At 35.1% G+C, this 25,864-nt stretch overlaps 1 protein-coding gene across 1 annotated transcript in view; it reads right to left on the reverse strand.

Moving 5' to 3' along the window:
- LOC115444120 (zinc finger protein 177-like) overlaps positions 1-25,864 on the reverse strand; it is a 94,235-nt gene that overhangs the window by 22,073 nt on the left and 46,298 nt on the right. The window contains exons 2-5 of the mRNA XM_030169774.2: positions 14,361-14,471; positions 13,706-13,877; positions 2,119-2,385; positions 986-1,155 (exon numbers count right to left, since the gene is read on the reverse strand). Coding sequence (XP_030025634.1) covers positions 986-1,155; positions 2,119-2,385; positions 13,706-13,877; positions 14,361-14,471 — 720 coding nt within the window. The remainder of the gene's footprint in view (positions 1-985; positions 1,156-2,118; positions 2,386-13,705; positions 13,878-14,360; positions 14,472-25,864) is intronic.

Genomic DNA, 25,864 nt, shown 5'->3' on the forward strand with positions numbered 1-25,864 from the left:
AAGTACATAATCGTGGACCGTGTAGGGCGCAGCAACATATAGGAGAGGGAGAACGTCGTTCCATATATAAAATGACTCACGCGCATATACAATATAGAGCGATTTCCTTAATATTTCAGTGGAAAACATACGCCCGATACCCGTTCCCACGACCACGCTCCAAGAATCATGACTTTTCCGTCCGACTGCGCATGCGCTCACGCATCCATACTTGTGTGAACTATATCGCATTATGTGTTAACTATACTAAATATTGTACGAATCTGTAATATCTGGACTTATTAATGCGAGATGGATGAAAATAATTTGAATTTACTATCCTGGGGCCTTATTCTCTATCCCGCACGTTATTTTAACAGTGCGTGACAAGCACGTAACACAACGCATCATGTTTAGGACTATAGAGATTTGGCTTACAGAATACCATCCCACGCAAATTTCTCGAAGATAACATGACACGCCCGCGTTATGAGTTTACACTATCATACAGAATAAGGGCCCTGGGGCGTTTCTACACCACATATCATTTTGACAGTACGTAACAAGCTCTTAACGCGCCGTGTCATACAGAATAAGGACCCTGAGTTCAGAGGCTTACTTGTGTTGCTTAACTTAAATATAATATGTAGGTACATCCTTTGATAACTTTAATTTATTAAACGTTTCAGGTTATACTAATTATTCATAGCATTAATAAACGTGATCATTTATCGTCTTTTGGATTGACATAATGACATCAGATAAAACAGTTACTAACCTATTAATTAATGCGTTCTCTTCAGACACTTGTACACTAGAACTATTTAATTAAAAGTGATCACTACATAAGGCTACCTATAAATAAAGAGGACAGACTTACTAAATACATTTTTTTTGGGACCCCACAGCAATTGATGATAAACGACGTGGGATTCAGATAGTGTCGACTAACGAGAGATTATTAACCATCGCCAGTGGAGAGGACTAGGTATGTCTCCCAGCTTACCTTTATATGTGTCATTCGATGGTAATATAGGTTAGAACTGGCAGTGAACCGCTTCCCGCAATGCTGGCACTGGTGAGGCTTCTCCCCTGAATGGATTCTTCTGTGCGTGTTGAGACTGCTTGAGGTGCTAAACCCTTTGTTGCACACCATACAGACATGAGGTTTCTCGCCTGTTAACAAAATTTTAAAAGGTTAGATAATGGCCCAGCTGGTGGATCTATGCTTTAGATTAACGTTGTATATATTTTGGTACATGCGAGGTTATTGTGATGACAAAATATCGGTATTGAACCCACAAAGTTATAATTTATAGTGCAAATAAGCTGCAATTGGACTATAGAACGACTTTTAATAATCACAAAAAAACATGTAAGAGGCCAATATGAAAATCTCAATATCAATGCAACTAGGGTAGTTGACGCCTTTTTTTAAATACATTTATCAAAAATGTATTTCATTCAAAATCTATCGAAAAAGAATTTTCAAAATCCACGCAATAATAAATAAGTTATAAGGTTTGAAATTTGGTGGAAAGGAAAGCTGTCAAATTACAGTAATAGTGAAATGTGACGTCACCCAGAGCCACTGGCCATAAAACTGCGTGAATGAGAAAAGGACAGCGCGATAACCCCACCTAGTCCCCACTTTTGCTCACGAGAATAATGGAAATATGAATAACTGCTTTATTTTTTATCCAATTTTTATGTTGATTTCATAGTAGAATTTCTTTTTCATATTACTTTCTGCTATATATAAAGTAATAAACTAAATAAAAAATAGGAAACGATCCTATTACTTTGCAACTTATTTCAGGAGTAATATAAAGAGAATAGAATAGGGTTACATATTGTTCTAAGTTTAAAACCTTATAAGAAACCTGTTAAATCTATAATAAGGAACTTTTTCTTAAAATTATTAGAATTCTTTATTGAATTACCATGTTAATAAAACCCGTTTCACAATATTCAAGTAAGGGTTATTCACCAGTTAGTGTATTAAAAAATTGGAACCAATAATTATCATACAACAAACATATCAAATTGTTTTCGGTCGTCGTATATTTGTCGATACTCTTCAACTACTAAAGTGCTCAGAAAACTTCACTCAGGTATTTATGTTGAGGATATCCTTACCTGTGTGCGTTCTCATATGCCGCTTCAACAACGAAGGTCTGTCAAAAGCCTTCCCACAGACTTCACAAGGTAATAGCGCTCGTTCTGACTTTGCAGGTCTTCTTTGGATTTTTGGCGTCATGTCTAATAGTTCGTTTGATGATCCTGCTGATGAAGATGTGAGGGAATCGCCTGAGACTGATTTATGTTCGTCTTCTGCGCCCGACGGTGGGGAAATTGGTAGAAGGACACGAGATAGTAAAGACGTGGAAAGGTCTAAAGGCGAGTCTGCGAACAAAAAAATTTAGACTTCCGTGAGAAATTGATCCTCATTGGTAATTTTGAATGTACGATTAATTACTACAATTACTTTGGTAAAATAATTTTCCTTATATGTGTTCAAAATTGTTTACATGAACATACAAAATATGAAATACTAGCTTTTGCTCGAGGCTCCGCCGCGTTATAAAGGTTTTCAGGCTAAAGTTTTCCGTTATAAAAGTCACGCTATATATTTTCCCGGGAACCTATGTTCTTTCTAGGGTCTCAAACTGTCTCCATACCAAATTTCATCTTAATACGTTGGGTAATTTTTGAGTTTAACTCGTCCAATATATATATATATATATATATATATATTGCACTCCAGGAATAAAGGGCTATCCAACACAAAAATATTTTTTCAGTTTGAACCGGTAATTCCTGAAATTAGCGCGTTCAAACAAACAAACAAATTAACAAACTCTTCAGCTTTATATAATAGTATAAATAAGTACTACTATCAAATTTAAATATAATATACTCATACCCTCCAACAACAGTACAATAAAAATGAAAAAAATACAAATGGATGATTTGAAAGCGAATAGTAAACTAAACCAAAATTGAGAAAGATGTAATACTTAAAACAACTTTGTTAAAATGACCTGAAAAGTAACGGAGACACGTCAAGCAACTGGCAAGCAATAAAATCAGACGGTCATTAGCAACTATTTTATACACATTATTTAATCAAACACGATTTTGTCTAAGAATGTCATTTCTAGAAACGGCTCCCTTACGCAAATTACATAAAATACTACGACTAATCCAGTTGAAAATTAACATTGTATAAAATTAAATTCTTATTGATTATACAAAGCATAAAACATACCTCCGAGCATTATCCGGTGATTAATAAGTCGAAAATTATATACGAGATCAAATACGGTGCCAATCAAGCGAAATTTTTTAATGAACAAACTTTATTGACAACCGTAAATTTTGCTATGGATATTTAGACAATTTATGTTTATTACGACTCGTCTTGGATGTTTGAGTACCGTCTTAATTGGTCCCGATTTCGACTTTTACTATACATGGCTACGCTTTTCTTGTATTTCCGATTGATTGCACGTAATATTACCCAACGTTGATGTGTTCACACACACTCGTACCTTTAATATGGTAGAGGCGTCAATGGTGTACCCAGACTCCGTTGATACTGAGTAGAAAAAAATAATATTACTTTGCACAGCCAGGGACCAAACCTGAGACCTCAGCACTGCAGTCGGCCCGTAATACAACTACGCTATAAAAGCAGTTGGTGTTTTTGTAGTAGAACAATCTTCTAGGTCCAGAATTTTCTCCTAGAGTATGTCTACTACGTTAATATACCCCACTATAAAACATATAAAAATAACCTATTATTTTATGGAGTTGACCCTTTTGATAAATCTAGCTATTATAAATGAATAGTGATAAAATATTTCTAACTAAATAATATGGTCACTTCTAATATAGACGTTGATCAATAATTTCAGATCAATACATTATTTATAAAGATTTTGCTGTCCTATATTATGGATCTAAACCATCATAAACATTCAAAACATTATTCTGAATTCAGAATACCCGAAACCCAAAACACACTCACCCTGACACTCACATTTAATACTTCTCTTTCGTACCCCAGTTCGCTGAAGAACATCACTCATAAGTATGAAGTCATAATCACAATCAGCCACATGAAGTTCACTGCTGAACATTCTGTTACATAGTTTCTACTAACTTAAATATAGCCAACCACTCGACCTTGACAATAAAACCTGCAACCAACCCATCATATCCAACCCTTCAGAAAGAAAAGATCCCCATCGATAGATGTTAGCAATAAATCTTTCCTCTTGTAACGTCTCGAGATGGTACGAATTAATTAGCCGCCGCAAGTTTCTATTCTAGATCTTACGATACAACATTTCGTTATCGGGATTAACGGATAGGTATATTTCAAGATGGAAGGATACGAAACACTCGATATGGTGCGGCCGACGGACAGATGGCGATGTGATATCATCGGCCGCTAGTTGGCTGTCTTCGGTTAGTTTTGCCTACTTTATTTTACTTGCCCGCTTTATTAAATATGAATTCCAGTTTTAATATAGTAATTTTATGAAGGATTGAGGGAATGAATTTTACTTATTTTTTTATTTACGATTATGCTGGAATTGTTGTTAAAATTAAAGTATGATCGTTAATTTATGATAGTATTTCAGTTGGATTACCATTTTTATTAATAGCTTACTTCGGCTAGGAACTGTACGCATCTAGGTACAATTCGCGGCTCAGCTAACACACATTTCTATGAGTTCATTGATTCGAATAAATACTTTAATCACCGAGAATTACAATATGTGACAGAAAAGGCAATACGCTCCCCTCTCCGCAACAATAAGCCCAGTGTAATGTTGATGTACTAGTTGCGTCTCTGCTTAACTTTTCGGGGTTGGTGCATATGTATGTAAATTGTAAATAACATCATTAGTACAGTAATACATATATACATCATTTTATTTCTTCTTCCCTGTCAGCTCCAGCTGGCTTTTTTGTTTACTATATTTTTCAGTTATTTTATTTTCAATATAAATTGTCTTTGTTTATATATGCTAATATAATTAAGTAATAATTAAATATTCTCATGTACCTTGACTTATCATACGTGCAACTATGTTCGCCTGCGTGATGAATAAAGAATTTTATTTATTTATTTAAAACGTCATTATAGTCTTTGGATTTTTCGAAATGGTTACAAGTAGGTACTTTACAAACAAGTGTTTATAAAAACGCACGCAAATTTTCTCACGGCTTTTTTATCGACGAAACCTGATATGTAAATATATTCGTGCAAGATAATATGTGATGAGAATTTGCTAGTTCAAGACACTACGGTTCTAAGACTTAGTTTTTTATATTATAAGATTTTTAAAAGCATTTTTGCTTTATATTAGTTTGAAGTCTGGAATTTGTGCCTGGTATGGCAATATTCTCGCCCCCATTACTCACTCACATTGTCTCTGCCTACCCTTTCAGGATAAAGGCGTGATGTATGAATGTCTGTTTAAGATTTATAATAGAATCATTTTTCAATTGATGTTGTTGTCTTTGATTTGTAGATATCTATTTTGTCCCTTACGTCACATGTAATTTGACAACGAATCCCACCTTTGTAAAAGTCGTATTTATTTCTATCTCACAATAATCAGCGAACATAACGCTTCTAACATCAATTCCAAAATAATATTATAATAATTAGTTATATTCATCTACAGATTTAGTTGTTATTGATTCGTGTGCATTAGAAAAAAATACTTACTAAAAAGTCATTTAACTTTCATTTATCAAACCTCAACTAACAAATCTAAAAACTGCACGTAAAGCAGCTGTGATTTTTACAATCATAAGTAAACCTTTTTCCGCCGCGCATTCCCTACAAAAGACAGCTGAGTACGAATTATCGAATGACGATCGGACCGTCTCTGGAACAAACGGACGCCGCCTTATCAAACTATATGTATAACAGACCGGTTAAGCCGCTTCCATAGCGTTTAAAACATTGTTTATATTGTTATTGTTAACGTAAATTTATTCATTAGCAATTCGTTAATTTGAATTAGTTTAATGCTTAGGATGTAAAAGAGATACAGGCTGATTTATTTTTGCATTTTCATTACTTTATTAATAACAGTTTTATACATAAATATAAATTATGTGAATGATCAATAATTTATCTGTAAATAAAAGTATATGTATATTTTAAAAGATTTATACACATATATACCAAATACGTATATCAAACTTGTACAATTAATCTAAATCAGATAACGTATAACGTAACAATATATTGTTAGATATATTAAATTGATCAATAAATAACGATCCGCCATTTCACCGCACGTTGCCAGCGTCCTAAGCGAGATAAAAAACCAATCAAGCTACTACCGAACACGACGCGTGTAGAATGTCCTTTGATGTGCCGACACTCTGATAGCGTGGCAGATGGTATGGCGAAATATTGCCAACAAGATTGTATTAAATTATATTGAATTAACGGGATTTTAATAATGCTACTGTGTTGGATTATGGGAAATTATGGTAAAATTTTGGTTTTAAGTTTTCAGTTATCAGTTATTTTAATTTATTAGCAGTACACACCCTGTACATTAGCGAAGAGAATTTGTTAGGTTGGGCGATAGATTGTTTTTCCTATACGTATTAAATTCTGTTATCTGCATTGGGTAGAAAAAAAATCTGATCTCTTCAAATTATAAATGATGCGAATAAGGTCCACTATATAATATACTTATATTATAAATAGGAAAAGTTTGTTTGTAGGGGCTAATCTCTGGAACTATTGAACCGAATTTATTTTGTTTGAGTAATAGGTAGTTACATTATTCTTGAGTGCTATTATTTATTCAGCTTTTTATTCTGGGAAAATATATATCGGGGCTTTTATCCCGAAAAACTCTTTCACGCGGCTGAAGACGCGAGCAAAAGCTAGTTCTATATAAATTAGTATATTACAACTGGCGAGCGTCATGTCCTGTCCGGTGTTTCACAAAACCATTAAAATTTATATTACAACGTGAGTCATAGAAAAAGCGAAGTTGACAATTTCGCGGAATATAGTACTGACTCACGCAAGACATATTGTTATTAACAGGACAGTGATTAATGTATCTGTGAGAATGTAACGTACTTTTTGTCCACATTCGATCTGCTTGTATTTTTATTTCCTATTAACTAGTAATCGATAATATATCACCTTATAATTTGTAAGAATATGTGGCGGTCTTATATCCAATTGTGATATATATTATATAGTTCATTTTTATAATTTGTATTCTTTTTGAAGTTTTTGTGTTCAATAATATTATTTATCGATCTATTAGTTCCATAATGTTAAAGGAATTATGCATGCGTTACCAACGGTAAAGGCTTATTGCGCTTGCGACGATTGTTGACATTTTAAAAGCGGCGATAGTCTACTTGGTTGTAGAACTGACCTCCGGGACGAATATCCGTGGGTTGGAAAAACAAGAGCACACACTTCTGAATTTCTAAAATTATGTATGTATTCTTTGTAAATTATCGTTTGCTCTAACAGTAAAGGAAAACATCGTGAAGAAACCTGCATATCTGAGAAGTTCTCTATAGGAATTTTAAGGGTGTGTGGAACAAATCCGCACTAAGCCAGATCGGTGGATTAACGGCTAATCCCTCACAGTAGCAGAGGAGGCCCGTGCCCAGCAGTGGGATAGTATATATATATAATACAGGCCCGATATCTCTTTATTTTTAAAGTTACTTTTTTACATTTTTAGACGTATCGTAGAAAAAACAATGAATATAAAAATATAAAAAATGAATCACCCTCCGATGGCGAAGCGTAAGACCTAAGCCAGCGGCGGTTAGGGTTTCAAAGTGAGGAATCTCCTCACAATTATTATATAATATATAAGTTCAATATATTCAATTCTAGTTTCTTTAAGGCGTCACGCAGACGCTTTCAGCTCGTTGCCGACAACCACTACTGTATTATCAATCTGTGCTTCTGCATACCTTCTTATTGCAAAGAAACAACGAACATGTTCGCAAAGCAACCATTAATATAGTCCCATACATTAAGATTCGTGTGAAAACGTCCATTTAGCCGCTTTGATGTCGCCGCCTATGATGTGCCGATGTTATTAATACAAATATATTAAATCAATAAATCGGGGGCGCTAAATGCTTAATAAATTTATGTTGTTGATTTTTAATTAAGTCGCTTTTGGTTAAACGGAAATAGATGCGCGTGGAACTTTAAACTTCTGATGAATAACGGACTCTGTAGCGTGGCTTTGAAGAGTGGCTGAAAAGATTCAAGTATTTTTTATTGCAATAAGACGATAAGACGAAGATGCTGCTCGCCTGGTGGTAAGCGATACGACCGCCCATAAACAGTAGCAACACCATACAGAATTTTGAGTTTAAAAGTGCAAATAGAACAAGTTAGTGAAAGGGAAATAAATTATTTTATTTATTTATTCGCGCGTGATTATATTTTAAGAATAGGTTAAAGTCAAAAAGATCCTTTCGTAAAAAACTTAACCTAAATCATTCCGCAATATGCGTATAAAAGTGTCTTAAATTCCATATTTGAGTAGGAATGAGTGCAGGAGAGTGTTAATGATCTAGAATTATTATAAGTAGATATAATTAGGCTCCCCTATCACATATGAGTGAACACAAATCACAAAAAATGGGTGGCCTGGTTGCACTTCTGCCTACCGCTTTTGGGATCAAGGCGTGATGTGTGATTTTGATGCGTTTCACAAGCACGTATAGATCTAACTAAGAATTATGTATAGATTTCCCTTGTATCTACAACTTGAGACAGTAAATTAACTCTATTCTTTTAATTCACAGAAAACAAATTAAAACAATCATTTTACGATCGAATGCATAGGTTAAGTTAATAGACTAGAAAAGCATAAAGTCTGACGGGTTAATTACTATAGTATAAGCGACACTTGTGACGTCGTGGTTGTTTTTATACCATGCCATTTGTGAACTAACCGTATAGAGATTTAAACCCTTAAGGGATGACCGTCTAAAAATAGAAATCTTAATTTATTAAATCATTACGGTAGAAACTAGGAACGCAAAAAAATTGACTACACTTCAGTCAATCAATTACCAGAATTTTAGTTAAGTACGTTTATCACACCTCTATCTCTTATGCGAAAGCCATTTTCTCAATTATGGCATCCGGGTTGCATCTGAATTAATTTAAACATTTTTAAATTATATTGGTATACCTTACTATATTTATATACATACATAGTTAAGAGACTTGGATTGCGACTTTGCACGATTCTTGCGTACATCTCCCGCTTCCTCCACCTTTAGCAATCTTTTCATGCATTCCCACCGGTTCAGGGCACTTTTGACCTTGCCTTTACTAAGAAAGTCTGAAAGTGGAAGGTTCGCTGCGGTTAACCACTATCGGCCCTTCCATCCAGATTCGCCTTAAATATCCTCTTTGTCAGTCTTCTATCATCCATCTTCTCCAAATGCCCATATCGCCTTAACATACTATACTTAGTCTTTTTCTATACTTCCTTATCTCACATCAAGGTGGGGTCGATACATTTTAAGCAAGTAACACAAAACAAAATGGTTCAGTTTTTATGACAGTCCCAGCTGATCATTCTACTCCCATTCAATCTTAGCTAAATGATGTAATAACTTGAATGAAATGTTTTCGTTTATGATTTGAACCTGGGACCTCCCAGGACATGCCATACTCTAGCAGCATTAAAACGGCAATACTAAGTGACTTATTAAAATAATTATTTTTTAATTACTTGAATAAAAATAGGTATTTAATGTTGGAACCTGAACTGAACTAATATTCATAAAATATCGATATGATGACTCTCGGCAATTATTATTAAGTACCCGCTTAATAATATAATCATGTGACAATAAAATTTTATGTCATTGAAATGATAGTGTAGTAATAATCTTACCATTATATTGTTTCTAAAGGTTAATCTATAGAAATAATATCTATCTATAGAAAATGTATAAAAATAATGAGATTCATTAATTTTTTTAACAGTAAGGAAAAACAATGAACTCTATAGGAACGCTATGCGTAAATTACGCAATAGTTTATATTCATTTAGTTATTTATTACCTTGGTATAGCGGCGATAGCCTAGTTGGGAGTGGAAAAGTTTGCCGAGACGAATATCCTCAGGTTCAAAACCTAAGGCCACGCACCTATGACTTTCCTAAAGTTATGTGTGTACTACTACTACTACTATCACAGCCCTGTATTATATACTTGCCCACTGCTGAGCACGGGCCTCCTCTACTACTGAGAGGGATTAGGCCTTAGTCCACCACGCTGGCCTAGTGCGGATTGGTAGACTTCACACACCTTCGAAATTCCTATAGAGAACTTCTCAGATGTGCAGGTTTCCTCACGATGTTTTCCTTCACCGTTAAAGCGAACGATAAATTCACAAAGAATACACACATGATTTTAGAAAAGTCGGAGGTGTGTGCCCTTGGGATTTGAACCTGCGGACATTCGTCTCGGCAGTCCGTTCCACACCCAACTAGGCTATCGCCGCTTTTAAGTTAGTTATGTGTGTATTCTTTGTGAATTATATTAATGGTGAAGGTAAACATCGTGAGGAAACCTGCATATCCTAGAAGTACCCTGTAGGAATTTTGAGAGTATGTGAAGTCTGGCAAATCGTACTAAGCTAGCGTGGTGGACTAAGGCCTAATCCCTCTCAGTAGTAGAGGAGGCCCATGCCTGACAGTGGGACAGTATATATTATAATACAGACTGGGGCCTTATTCTCTATCCCGCACGTTATTTTGACAGTGTGTAACAAGCACGTAACACAACACATCATGTCTAGGACTATAGAAATTTGGCTTACAGAATACCATTCCACACACATTTCTCGAAGATAACATGACACGGCCGCGTTACGCGCTTACACTATCATACAGAATAAGGGCCCTGATGTTATTATATTGTATATTGATATTATTTATTTTGGAGAATTTCTCAGGTACTTCTAAACGAGGTCTACCAACCCGCACTGCGCCATTGTGGTAGACTGGAGCCTAAACCCTCTCAATAGTAGAGGAAGCCCGTACTCTGCAGTGAAACAGCATATAATACAGGACTGATATTACCATTACTTTTTTTTTTTTTTTTTTTTTTTTTACCGGCATAGTTTTGTCGACTGCCGAGGGGAAATCATCCGTCGTCCGTCGATATTCTATTGAACCCCACTTCATTTATCATCAGGGGCCTTATTCTCTATCCCGCACGTTATTTTAACAGTGCGTAACAAGCACGTAACACAACGCATCATGTTTAGGACTATAGAAATTTGGCTTACAGGATACCATTCCACGCACATTTCTCGGACATAACATGACACGGCCGCGTTACGCGTTTACACTATCATACAGAATAAGTGCCCAGGTGTAGTTCATTTATCATCAGGTGTAGTAGGGTCACTTAGTCGTGCCAATATGAAAAAAAAATTAAAATAATAATTCATCACCGTTACATAAGGTGGTCGTCTCCAAATGTCCAGTAATTACGCTGGCTACAATGTCCGTCAAACCGGAACACAGTAATTAACAGTAATAGACACTATTGCTTGGTGATAAATATTATATGAAAATGCTGTTTAGAGTATTTCAATATAGCATGGATTATTATAATGTTCCTTAGAGGCCATTAAGTCGTAGGTGCAAGCCAGCGTTTACTGCAATTATAAAATTCCGTTTCTTTACTCATCAATCTGCTTTGATTATTATTTATAACAGTAGTGCATACTACGGCTCCTCAGCGTGAATCTTTCCTAGAGTAGGTATAAGTCTTACTTTATTTCTCCAGAATGAAAAGTGATGACATATTTACATAATAATTAAGTTATAGGTATATAATATTATTCCAGAAATTGAAATATCCATGCGCCAAATTGCATCGAAATTATTTCAAAGAATACTTTTACAATGACGGACTGCCGGGACGAGTGTCCAAAGGTTCAAAAGACAAGGGCGCACACCTCTGACTTTTCTAAAAAAAAAATATTGCGTGTATACTTTGTGAATTATCGCTTGGTTTAACGGTAAAGGAAAATTATGAGGATACCTCCATACTTGAAAAAATCTCTATAGGATTATTTGGGTGTGTGAAGTCTACCAATCCGCACTAGGCCAACGTAGTGGATTAAGGCCTAATCCCTTTCTGTAGTAGAATTACTAACACAGGGTTAATATTATTATTTAAATTATTTTCACTTACAAAAATCACATCACGTATGTTAGGGTATGTCTACTATATTTACTAAGAAAGAATATTGTTCTTTTGACATTGAATACCTGAACATTTTAATTGAAATTAACTGACATTCCTCTAATATAGATATCACGTTAACTTACTATTGAAATAAAACTTTAATATCAATAATACTGCTCGCCAGTTTGCCCTTCCGAACGTTCGTCATATTTATAGATACGTATAACACGCAGATGGCAACCGTACGAATCACTTATAATAATAATATAATAATATCAGTCCTGTATTATATACTTGCCCACTACTGAGCACGGGCCTCCTCTACTACTGAGAGGGATTAGGCCTTAGTCCACCACGCTGGCCTAGTGCGGATTGGTAGACTTCACACACCTTCCAAATTCCTATAGAGAACTTCTCAGGTATGCAGGTTTCGTCACGATGTTTTCCTTCACCGTTAAAGCAAGCGATAATTCACAAAGAATACACACATATTTTTTTAGAAAAATCAGAGATGTGACCCTTGGGATTTGAACATGTGGACATTCGTCTCGACAGACCGTTCCACAACCAACTAGGCTATCGCCGCTATACGAGTCACTTACACCTTTCTAATTAAACTTTGTACGATGTTGATACAAAGACCCATTCTTATGCCGCTCCAGCCCTATTCACATTTTATACATATTACAGTGTCAATTAGGTTTTTTTACGACCTGACTTCTTTTTCGGGGTATAGCATATAAAAATTATTAAACTATGCTATACATATATTTGTCTAGAGCAGAGGTTCCCCAACTTTTTTTTCTCATAGACCACTTTCAAAATTTTGCTGGTTCTGGAGGATACCCTGCAGCTAACTTTCTACCATATTTCCTATAATATGCAAATTTTTACATGTAATATTCGTTTAGCTTCTTAAAATATTATCTGCACACCTACATTTATAGGTGAAGTCAAGCCAATATTTTAGTTCTTTACTATCAAAATCAGATAAATTTTCGCGGACCTCAGCTTACGAATTATGTACCCCCGTATTTTGGTCACGCTAACGTAGACCCCCGTTGAGCCTTCTGTGAACCACATTGGGTATCAATGTTCTAGAGGAAGATGGGGTCAATAGACAGATTTATAGCACTATATTTCAGACAACCAGCTTTGGTAAGATTTTTTAACAAGAGTAAGATTTCTTGAGACTCGAACTCCTTTCCATTTTGTAGCCCTAATAGGGATTCCCTATTACTTCCCTTTCAGATCGGCAACGCATTCATGATTCAACTGGCATTGTCATCATGATCGAGGCACTAACCTGCGTATTGGTCGGCTTTAAAATTAATAAACAAATAGTTAACTTTCAAATATATTCTCTTCTATCACGTTATGGGTCGACAAACAGTGAGTGCACTTGTTACATCTCTGTTTACCTCTTCAAGGATAAAATACACGTGCGTGTGTTCAAGCATACCTTCTAATATAGAGTCCATCGTCTGTCTGTAGAGGTTGTTCCTCATTCTGACGAAGAACATCTCCTCAGGTCGCTCCGGGAGGTAGTAGACCACGAGCTCGGTGTGTGCGGAGACGGGTTTCACAGCTTCGTATACAGGTTCACCCTTCACCTTCGTGCAGACTAGGTTTACCTAGCGGGGAAGATTGATGATAATATGTTTTTCTACTTACGCTAATCACTACATATTATTGTAAATTGTTTAGTCATTAGATTTTTTGAATACATTTTGTTGGAAAACAACGTTTGACGTTGTAAAAACAAGTTAACAAAGTTTTTAGAAGTGCCCTGTTTGACGCTAACCCTATATGAGATCCAATTCGAAAAGTGGAATTAGTAATTAAAATTAAACTATTTTCGGATTTTATCGCGGTTTTAATGTTTTAGTTTTCTCCTAACGTTTCGAAGACTTTGCAGCCTTCGAAGTCACTGGGAAGGCTACAAAGGCTTAAGAAATCATTATGCAAACCAGTACGGACTGGAATTAGTAAGTCAGCACAGCACACAGAGTCCCTTGGGATCTGAATTCAGAACCTGCGTTATAATAAAATACCAAGGAGATATAACTAAAGTCGATGCTAAAAAATCTCGAAATTTAAGCCACATTAGCACTTACTTGTGGTCCGTAATTTTCCGACACGCGCAGAAATCGAACCCAGTTACAGTGCCGCACTTGGACGCCTCCTGTAGTACAGACTTCATCGAAGAGACCAAAGCGATGCCTGACCTGTGACAAAGATACATCGATCATTAGGATTTGTCAATAGACATATATGACGATGCAAATAAATATTTCAAACATGCCGGCATAATTGTGTCGACAGGCGAAGGATAATCATATCTTCGCAGTTGACACTCTATTTGGATGGAGGGAGATCACTTAGAACGTTCCCGTATAAATACAAAAATGTTAATACTTGGTTGAAAAAATAATAAATAGTAGCTATATTGAATGAATTCTTGATCGAGCCAAGACCTTTGAAAATCTATATAGCATTTATTTCCTAGTTTAGTGCAACCTACATAAGTTACCGGGGCAATATATCTGATAGTTCGACACTATAACACGGGTTGTAGATGCCACTCATTCTTCGGACCGGGATGAAATAAAACCTAGAACTTACATTAAAGCTACGCATACATACAGAGCGAGATTCACTCGCTAATCGTAAACCGAAACGAATCCTCCTCGTAAGAAGATGCGAAACGATTTCTTGCTGTTTCAATTAAACATAACAGTCATTCACTATCAAAATGCATTAGATGTAAAATAGAATGCAGTGTATGTAACCGCATTATCATAAATGCAACGTAAATTGCGCTCGTTTCTCTAATCGGACGTCAAAGATTAACAGGTAGATAGGACATTTTATATCTACTCTATACAAAATTCGGCTCTGCATACCCCTTCGGAGATAAAAAAGGCGCATGTATGTGTGCATAATTCCAAAACTCTATGCGTGGGAGATAAATAACTCAGGGTTGTCGAAACTGAATGATGCATGAATTGGTCAAAGATAGATTACGATACCATCTTAATTAATGACTAAATAAAACATATGAGAAAGTAAGTCCGTCGCTAATGATCAAACATAATTAAGATGTTTGATGAAGTACGAAAGTTGGAAGTCGTGACTAAATTAATTAATTAGAAAAATTAACGTCCACAACTCAATTTGATTGCGTTACGAATGAGTGGTTTGAGAGAGATAAGTTAAGGCATAGAGCTTATTGCTGGTAGAAGTGTTAATCAATACATCTAAAAGCGAGGACCTGTAATTAGCTACATGTTGCTTAAATGTATTTTCTAATTCATTTGTTAGCGCTGTTGGTCTTCCAATAAAAATAAAATAAACAATAAAATACAAAATCAATAGTTAAAATTACGAGGAATTAATTAATCTACTGCTTTTGAAATAGGTTAAATAATAAACGACACTGACGATAAGGGGACGATAATAAACACCTCGCTTATGCAAAAACAGTTTCAACACCTATTTTAATAGTTTTAGCCACGCTGAAGATAAGTACGACGTACACAAGGTTTTAAAACCCGCCATAGTGGCCCATGTAAATGTGTCGCGTTCCGGAATCAGCCTGTGTATATCCGGTTCCAACAGGCCGGTATAATTGTGTCGACTGTCGAGAGGTAACCATCTCTGGTCAGTCGACATTCTATTGAACCCCACACCACGTATCATCAGGTGAAGACGAGTCACTTTATCGGGCCCGTAAAAGCAAGTAGACATAATATTTACGTATACAGTCCATCCTAACTGATGTCATAAACTAATAACAGTTTCATTATTCCTTCTTGTGCTACTTTATGACTCTTGTAACGCAGGTGACAAATTTTTGGTGTTGAAAGTTTGCTTATTAATTATACCTATGTTATAATTAGAACTTAGAAGTGGCACCTTTTTTCATTTTTCTCGTTTGCAAAATCTGTTCTGACACCTAACTTAGTCTATGACCGTGAGCTTTCAACTAACCGCCGCTGAATCGAGCTTATGCGTAATGACGTGAAAATTACAAAAAGTGCGGTCGAGCGGCATGCGGGCTGCAAGATGCAATCTGCCATGCCTCAATTAATGAATGAGATAGTGATTATTTAAGTATTTTATGTTGAGATTAATTTGAAAAGTAAAGTTCAAATAGTGAGGGCGGGTTCTAAAGTTACTTAAGTAGGTTTTTATATCATATATTTGAGCTTGTAACTTGATGTTACATGATGTCAAGCCTCATAATCGGCTCCAATATCAATCGTGGATAGATTTTCAAAATTGCTAAAATACATTACAAAAACTCCCTTGACCCGTCAAATATGGTATATGAAACCAGTGCCTTATTCAATCATTAAGGTTACATAGTTTCATAGTATAACGATACGAATTTAGCGCATGGAAACAGTATTAAGTATTTTCATGTAAAGCAGACTGGCATAAGAATTGTGATCGCTGAAGGACCGATATTTTTTGTACACATTTTTCCGTCCGAGAATAAAAAATATTCATAACATAAATCTTCTCACAGTCCAAACCGTTTCAAAAAACGAAATTTACAATTATAAATATTGATTTCCCATCATTGTTTATCATTATTTTAATTTATATTATGAATATTCAAAAGTTATATCACTATAATCTCACGCATCGGCATCAAAATAATCATGTTAAATCATAAATAAATATGTAAATTTATACTAATATTGTACGGTGTTCGCTTAATTAATTCCGAATATGAAACGGAATATTAATTGGAATTAGATTCAGCTATTTTCTAAATTAATTGTTTTATTTCGAAGATGATTCTAATAGACTTGTTGAGAATACTTTATCTGTTTATTTCTCTATCATATATATTTTGAATAGGTGCGTAATAATTAATATCTATATCGAGATCGACTGAACTAAATTAATATATAGCACTTTTTATTGCCTTAGGCAGCACTGGAGAAAGGTGAAATATTCCGAAAAGGTACTCGATAGTCGACAAAACATATAGGTATTAGGTAATATGCATAAATTCTATCTACAAATCGTTCTAATAATAATTGGATTCTACAGAAATTCTACTTAAAGGAGGGCCGGTAGGAATCGAGTTACATGGGCCCTTCGCCACTGGTAGGCAAACGAGCAAGCAACCCGCCTGATGGCAAGCGGCGCCCGTCATCCATGGACTTTAAGCAATGCTGGGGACACAGCCAAGACCCTGCCTACAGGTAAGGTGGCACTCTTAGTAAGCATCATCATCATCATCATCATCATCATCATCATCATCATCACCATCAGGTCATAGCCCTCGAAGAACACCATTGCAGGAAGCCCATTCCATAGTTTTAAATAATTGATGAAATTCATTTTGATTATAATATAAATTTTATATATTTACAAGTCGTCTTAATATTATTATAAGACAGTATTAAATAAATAAATTTCTGTTCAAATTAAAAACCAAAATCAAATACAGCAAGAATAATATATAACGTCGCATTAAAACATATAGATACATCCATTTCATCGCATTGAATAAGGGCAAACAGACGAAAGTTAGAAAGCATCCGTTCATTCTATAGGATTTTTTATTCGGGTGTGGGTCCATAAATCAGAGGTCCCGTTAGCCGATCCCCGAATACGCGACAACCTGGGGTTTCTTTGTGATGTCCAGTTTTTGCCTAAATGACGCACGCCTAAACCCTGGGAACTTGAGTTAGGATCCAGACGATTTATAAACAACGGTACATTTCAAATGTCGTTGGGTGTTCTGTTTTAATGGGTTATTTAGAATCTATATTGTTTTGATGTTGTATACTCAAAATACATACGTCCTCGTCTGAGTACAATGTTGATATAGCATAAAAAATATAAAAAGAATTAAAAATATTTTTATTTAATTTTGACAAGAAATGTCTTTTAAAAAATATACCACAATTAACCACGTAGATAATTTATACGTGTAAAATGAATTTTAATAAGTAGAAAATTAAAATTAAAATCTAACAACTTCACGGCCTGTCGATAATCGATCATAATGTTATTACCATAAATCTTTTTAACGATTATAAAAAATAATCGTTACGCAACCCGCAACGCCCTAGCCATAATTTTATTAGGGCAACTTAAAATTCCGTCCGCAGCGCACCGAAGGAACATCGATTACATTACGTTTGCCGCAATCGATACTGAATCGATTTTTAATCAATCTCCTAAATGGTCTCTATCAAATTTTAATTGACGTCAATCGTCTGCAACGTCTGGAATGTTCCTTTATCGAAACAAAACGATGATGGTGACGTAATGAGAAATTCGATTGCTTTTTATATGCGTTAGATCCTCTTGCGTCAGTAATAAGGTTATTGTTGAAATATGCGTATTGTTATATTTTAGAAATTCTACTGGTGAGTTAATTGCACTTATTTTTATAACGCAGAATATTATGATTTGATTGATCATGTTTTTACGTGAATTGTACGTTTTTTGCGACCTTGACATATATAGTATTTTCGTGTATACCTATTAAAAAATCTACCTATACGGAGAACTTAAAGTTCATAGCGTACCTCCTTAATTTTTTTATCTTTTTTTGTTTTCATTCCAATAACACAGGCAAGAGTAATGGAATTAGTTATTTTTGCACTACTTTTTGGCTTCCTCAACTTGAATAAAGTCAAGCAAATACAATGTTGGGATTCGAACCCAGAACCTTCCAATACACAGTCTGAAATATACATATTAACATGTGAAGAAACAACTTTAAATCTCCATTTAATCACATTAGGCACACGGACTGGAAGATTCGGTACAATAAATGTTCATATAGAGAACAGAATAATAAAAACATATTTATACTATGTTTTACAAATACAGGGTCATTTTCACATTGAGTTACTAAATGAAACCACATACTTATCTACTTCGAAATAATACTTAACGATACGATATATAAGTAAGTGCAAGCTTCGAACAAAATAAATATTATTAATAAAAAGTTATTTTATTTCACGCGCCCTAATGCCAGTACTATTACTCAAAGAGAATTCTTCACAGGAGCAACATCATACTGTCATTCAGATATACACTCACGCACACACCATATTACCAATAAACTACAAAATGATCAAAAAATTTGAAACTAAAATCAGGGTTTTTGGTTAAAATAATCGTTATTAATTGATGACTTTCGGCGCATTGTCATTCAAGGTGGAGACGAGTATGTCGTTTAATTTAGTACTAGAACGTAATGCCAAAATGACTCTGTATTTCAAATTGAAGTTCGAAGTTCGAATTTCTACCATTGGATGACCACTACTATATAAAAATACACAATTCAATTAGCAAACAAGAGATACAGATGCGTCGGTATGGCGGGTGCCCACAATGACGTGCGCCGCTAGCGGTCACGATCGCGATCAACAGAAGCGCTGCGGCCCGAGGCGTCAAATAGCTTACCGTGCACGCACGGACAAGTAAAGGGCCCTGTATATAGGTTGCTTTTTAGTTGGATTGCTTTGTAATTTTGGTATTAACGTAATACATTTTTGGTTTGGACTCAAAAATTTCAACAGCTTTTTTGGTAATGATTAAGATCTACATTAGCAATTTTATGACGTATATGAAATGCATATAATTATGCTGATATATAGTATATTTGAGACCTTATGTATGATTTAAGACCTTCCGTATTTTTTTCTCTCGTAATATCTAAGAAATACACTCCCAAATAAAGTATCAGTTGAACTAAATATCCCAATATATATACACATTTTCTCACTCTTAAAACCTCAACAAACGTAGTGCAATGTACACGTCGTGTTAGCATTAAACACTTGATGTGAAATACTGTCAGGCCGTCTGCCACCGCGGCTCCGCTCCACTGAATCCTTATCTCTATAACTAGTTTCATTCACTACTGATTCAAATTAAACGTTCTATTTTAGACTCCGTACCGGCTCTTATCTTACTCTTTATGTTGGAATGCATTTTCATAAGAGGTAATTATCACTCGATTTTATTGCATTGAATTTTGTTTTGTATTTTATTTTTGCTATCGGATTATTTGAATTAATTTTATGTTCGTTAGGTTGTGTGTAAGTTATGAATCCCTGGTACATTTCGCAAGTTTTAAAGGCAAGTGTATTGTAATGATAAGTGTGGACAGTTATTATAACATTTGAGCACGTGAAGCCATTGGTCCTGCATGTGGTCCCTCTTCGGTCATGTCGGATTGCCGTCTCACCGAACTATGAGAGTGAAGGAGCAGCGAGCACCTGTATACTGCGCACACACTTGTGCACTAATCTTCTGCGTACTCGGCTGACCTCTGTTGAGATTGGCCGCAATCATTACATCATTTAGGATGTGAAACTTTCAATACGCCATTACTAATAACTAACGCCTTCATACTTATTTTTAAATTATCGTGAAGTGAGGCGTCTAATTTCGAGATGGCGTTTTTAAACAGAAGCCAAAATGAACGTCCGGGCCTCGGGCGAACGTTTCTGGCATCCATATGTCGTGTAGCCGAGCGGCTTATTTATCAAGGCGCGTTTCCAATGTTTCCTTAGGCAACGCGCAGACGTTAATTTTTTAGTAAGAAATATTTTACTAGTATGAATGTTATTATAAGTGGTGAAATTATTGTCAGTTACATAAAATGGGTTCCAGTCCCGAAATACCGACTCATTTTCTAGAGCTGCGTGTTTTGGATTAGGGGCGCAGGATCACACGGGATTTGATATATGGCCGACGAAATATTGGACATCTTATGTTATAGTTAAACATTATTAAGACATACATAGCATCAAGCTTTATTACCTTTACAGGGGTGGGCGGATGTGTAACACATCCAGACTCCGGGCTGATATTGGACAGAAAAACCCAATATCACTTTGCCAGACCCAGGATTCGAACCCGAAACCTCAACGCGCAGTCGTACTAAGTTTTCAACTACGCCACCGACGGAGTCCGACGAATTAGAATCTTAATCGCTTTTATCAATATTCAGTTGAAAATATTTTCGAATAAGTTAACAGCATTTGCGCATTTTTGTATTTTTATATATAGTCATCTGCATTTTAGTATCTGCCACCTTGAATCTCCGCATCTAAGATTAACTAGAAAAAATACCTATGGTATTAAATCCACATGCACACTAAAACTGTAAAAAAACTTCCGAAAGTTTTAGATCTCCTTATACGCAATTTACCGAATAAAATAATAAGCGACTAATGGACTTGCGGCTGAGTGAGGCAGCTCCGTTGCCTCGAGCTGTCATTTACCAACCGCCAAATTGCGCACCCGTGCTTTCGTGTGCACGCGGCTTTATACCACGAGATGTTTGAAGAATTTATATTACGTAATTCATAAAGGCGTGTTCAGGTATCTTTATATAATTTATGGAAGTCGCTCGCGTGATCGATACTTGCATAAACAAAATCGAAAACATCCAGAAATATTAAACACTTATTTTTGTTCGTATCATACACAAATCCAAATTGTATGTACCACTAAACTTTTTCCAGGATAAAAACTTTTTTATTTATTGCCATTGGAATGTTAGCCGGCTAACATGACAACTACATGACAGTTACATGACATTACGCGTGTCACGGAAAAATAACCTCATTACGTGATAAATAATAAGGTTATATTCCCGTGACACGCGTAATGTCATGTAGCTGTCATGTTAGCCGGCTAACATTCCAATGGCAAATGGGTTCATTTTATCACTTTAAATGCATAACGTTTACTGATTATGTCTCTTAGACCGGCAGCTGGTACCGTACATGCAAGAAAAATTATTTAACAAAGATTTTTCCTTAGTAAAATCGTAACTAGTTCCTCTGCCGACCCAACTAGTATGTTCTACAACCACGTTTGCCAATAACGCACGTGCCTTAAGACAAGTGTTCCAAACAATTTGCGAAAATGGTCCAAGTTCGTGAAGGCCGCGGGTAAACAGTACCTAATAACAGCGTTATTGCAACCGAGCACTCTGGTGGTGCGCCGGTGTGTGTCATGAGCGATAGCGAGGATGTTTGTGATCATAATAATATCAGCCCTGTATTTTATATTGCCCACTGCTGAGCACGGGCCTCCTCTACTACTGAGAGGGATTAGGCCTTAGTTCACCACGCTGGCCTAGTGCGGATTGGTAGACTTCACACACCTTCGAAATTCCTATAAAGAACTTCTCAGATGTGCAGGTTCCCTCACGATGTTTTCCTTCACCGTTTGTGATCATATATTATTTTAATGTAACTTTTTTAGAATCGTTGTGACTCGATGAAACGAAAATGCGTCACGATATTTGAAAAAGGAACAGCTTTCAACCAGCCCGCGTGCAACATTTTGCATTATTTTATTCTTTTGTCAGTATGTGTTTAATACACGTGCGACTGCGTATTACCAAGATCTAATACAAAAGAAGCATGTTCTATTATTTTTAAATTTTTAGTCAATTAGATATTTGAATCTCACTAAAAAAATAATTTTGCAAGTGTGTTTTAGTATTATGCAAAAAATATCGTAATACTTCTTACTCTATATCCATCTCAATCTCTCCTAGGCTATTTTTCAGAAGTTTTACTTCTTCCATGTCTGAATTGCACACATAGACACTTTTAAGATATTCATTAAGCAAAACAAATAGTTACAGGAAAATTATAATATTTATGAGTATATTGACCGAAATAGGCGTTTTGTAACAAAAGTTGCAGAATACGTCTAATTCAGAGCTAATTTCGGGGACTTTCGTTATTACTTATAATTTCAAAGTGATAGCGTATATTAAAATACGCGTATAGTATACACTGTTTTCATTGAAGGTAACTTATCTTATTCTATTTATTTTATATTAATCTTATATTAATTACGCAGTACATAAAAATAAACAGTTTACACAAATAAATAACTAACAATCTTTTAAAAACTAAAAATCTTTTAAAAATGCTTCACATATATACTCCACTAACAATCTTTTAAAAATGCGTCACATATTGAGACTTTTGATAGTCAAGTCTTCGTTGACTTAAATTGTCCGAGACCGCAGGGCGAGCGCCGCGGTCCCAAACGTCCAAGTCATGAACGAAAATTGCATCTCATTTCAATACACGGCACCCAGTTGCCTTGATTGTGTACAATTTGGCATCTACCACAATTCCGCAATGCTTTCACGTTTTCGAAATATTAATATTAATACATTTTATGAAAAATATTCGTGAGTTGTAAAGGAAAAAGAATAAGCCATGATCCTTAAGAGTTCTTTCAACGGAGCTGTTGAATTTGAAAAGTTCTGCGTAGCGTTGTTACTGAAACGAGCAAAAACGTTACTCTTATCTAATTTAACAGATCTGATATTACATAGTGAAAGTACTCATGATTTTCTTTTATAGATCATATCGACGGTTAAAAGGCACTAAAATTCATAGTATATTTAAAATCAACACTTTTTTCGATGTTTTTTTCTTTTAACCTAGTTAATAATTCTCGAAAAAAGTCGCTTATAGCAATTAGTCTTTCAACCGTCAATATGATGAATATCATATTATCAGGTACACTTCACCTTCGTTTTCAATTACTTTCTATACAAAACGTTAATGATAGTTAACGATAAAGATCGAAAAAGTTAATAAAATCTGTGCGAACTTAAACTCAGACTAAATCCAAATATATTTCAGTAAATCAAGACTACTTGCACGACAAACGTCAATTGCTACAATAAAAAAAATGTTTTATATTCCAATTGAATATTTCACAACTCAACTAACATAATTACTGACGTGAGGAATTAGATTGTAGTGTGCATTTCGACACGTTGATGCGACTAACACGCTTTTACACGGCAATTGCACGCAATTCCAAGCGTGACGAACAGTAGGACACGCCACGTGCCATATTGTGGGGTGTGCAATAGAGCGTGACATTGTCTAAACATTTTAAATTAAATTACAATAAAATCGTGGAGGCGTTCGGTTGGGCAACCTTTTATTCCACTTTCGAATAGTTTTGTTTGTTTTGATTGTCACGCTTTTCGATTATTTTGAGAGGTAGATTATATTTTTATTGTTAGATGGACTTTGTTATTGTCTGAACGATCACGTCTACAGTTAAAGTAGATTTTTGAACGCACGGATCCAGCATGTACGACTCGATTAAGATTTTTTTAAATCTCAAAGCAAGGAAATTAATAAGAGGATAAAGTAATAGTTATCACTAGGTACGGAACTTTTATATAAATGTACCTGAATATATTGACCTTAGAGAAAAAGAAAGGAAAATGAGCGAGAAAAGATGATAACGTCGAAATGTTGACATTTTGTATAGTTCTCTAAATTAATATACAACTACGGAGAGCAAGGCTCACTGTCAAGGAAAGTTATTGCGGTGCGCAGTCACTTACAAAACTGTACAATAGCTCAATTTCAGAATATTTATGGGTGTTTCATTGCGCAATTACCGTACTAAATCATAACGAAATTAAGTCCATAATTTATACATAGTACTAGATACAATAAATTATTATTGTAACATACATAAATAAAAAAAACTTCCTATTTGCAAACATTAACGTGAATAATAAAACACTAAAATTTGCTACTGAAAAATAAATATACAGTAAAAAGAACCATAAATCAACATTACATCGCTAACAAGGTGTTAACACGTTCACTTGGTCAATTGCGTGCAATACCGACCGTGACCATACGTCACGCTCTGGTATACCACGTGCTGTGTGGGGAGACCGTTAGAGCGTGACATACCTGTGGATGCACCCTTATTATCCTATTTGTTGACAAGTAATTAATTAGCACGTTTACGAGCAATGACACGCTTGGTGATCACCACATTTTTTATTGTATAGATTTTTATTGATCTGAATATAATCTGCTTATATTAATATTTTGTTATGTTAGAATATAGAAGGCAGGGGTGCGAGGGGCCTGCCATTAATTGTGGTAATAAGATGAAGAAACTAGTTGTTGAAGGGGCAAAATAAATAACATATTTAGGGAAGTTCGTCATTACAAAAAAAAAACATTGATTCAATCATCCCATGCATGCTTCAAGCTGATAGGAAAAATGTTAAAATTGTATAATTTATTATTATAGTGTTAATCACACTGATAGTGTTAATGACACTAACTCGGATGACTTCAAAAGTCATTGGCAACATACTGAACAACATTTGTTAGTACACAACTAGTAATCCTAATTCCTAAGTAATTCAATAGGCAAAACTTTTTTTTGAAATAATAATCTCTATTTCGATTACTATATTCATAAGTAATGAACGACTTCACTCAATTTAATACTGTATACACCTTTTGACACAGACAGTCAACAATATTTTTTTTTATTACAAAAACCTCCACAAAAAGCTTTTGATTTTTAATCTACTGTATTTTTCTCCTTTTACTCCGTAATTTTAGTATTTTTGTTGCTAGATACTAAAAACAATATTAAACAGTATTTTATAATAGCTCTTTAATTCCGAATATCAAAAAAGCCGCCTTCGATAATAATTCTGTGGGTTCTATAGATCATTCAACATGAGATGAATTCTTATTCCTAAAACCAAACCTATACTTATACATTTACGTACTACGCATCGGTAAAACGT

The sequence above is a fragment of the Manduca sexta genome, chromosome 24, assembly GCF_014839805.1.
Source record: "Manduca sexta isolate Smith_Timp_Sample1 chromosome 24, JHU_Msex_v1.0, whole genome shotgun sequence".
In the NCBI taxonomy this organism is placed as follows: domain Eukaryota; kingdom Metazoa; phylum Arthropoda; class Insecta; order Lepidoptera; family Sphingidae; genus Manduca; species Manduca sexta.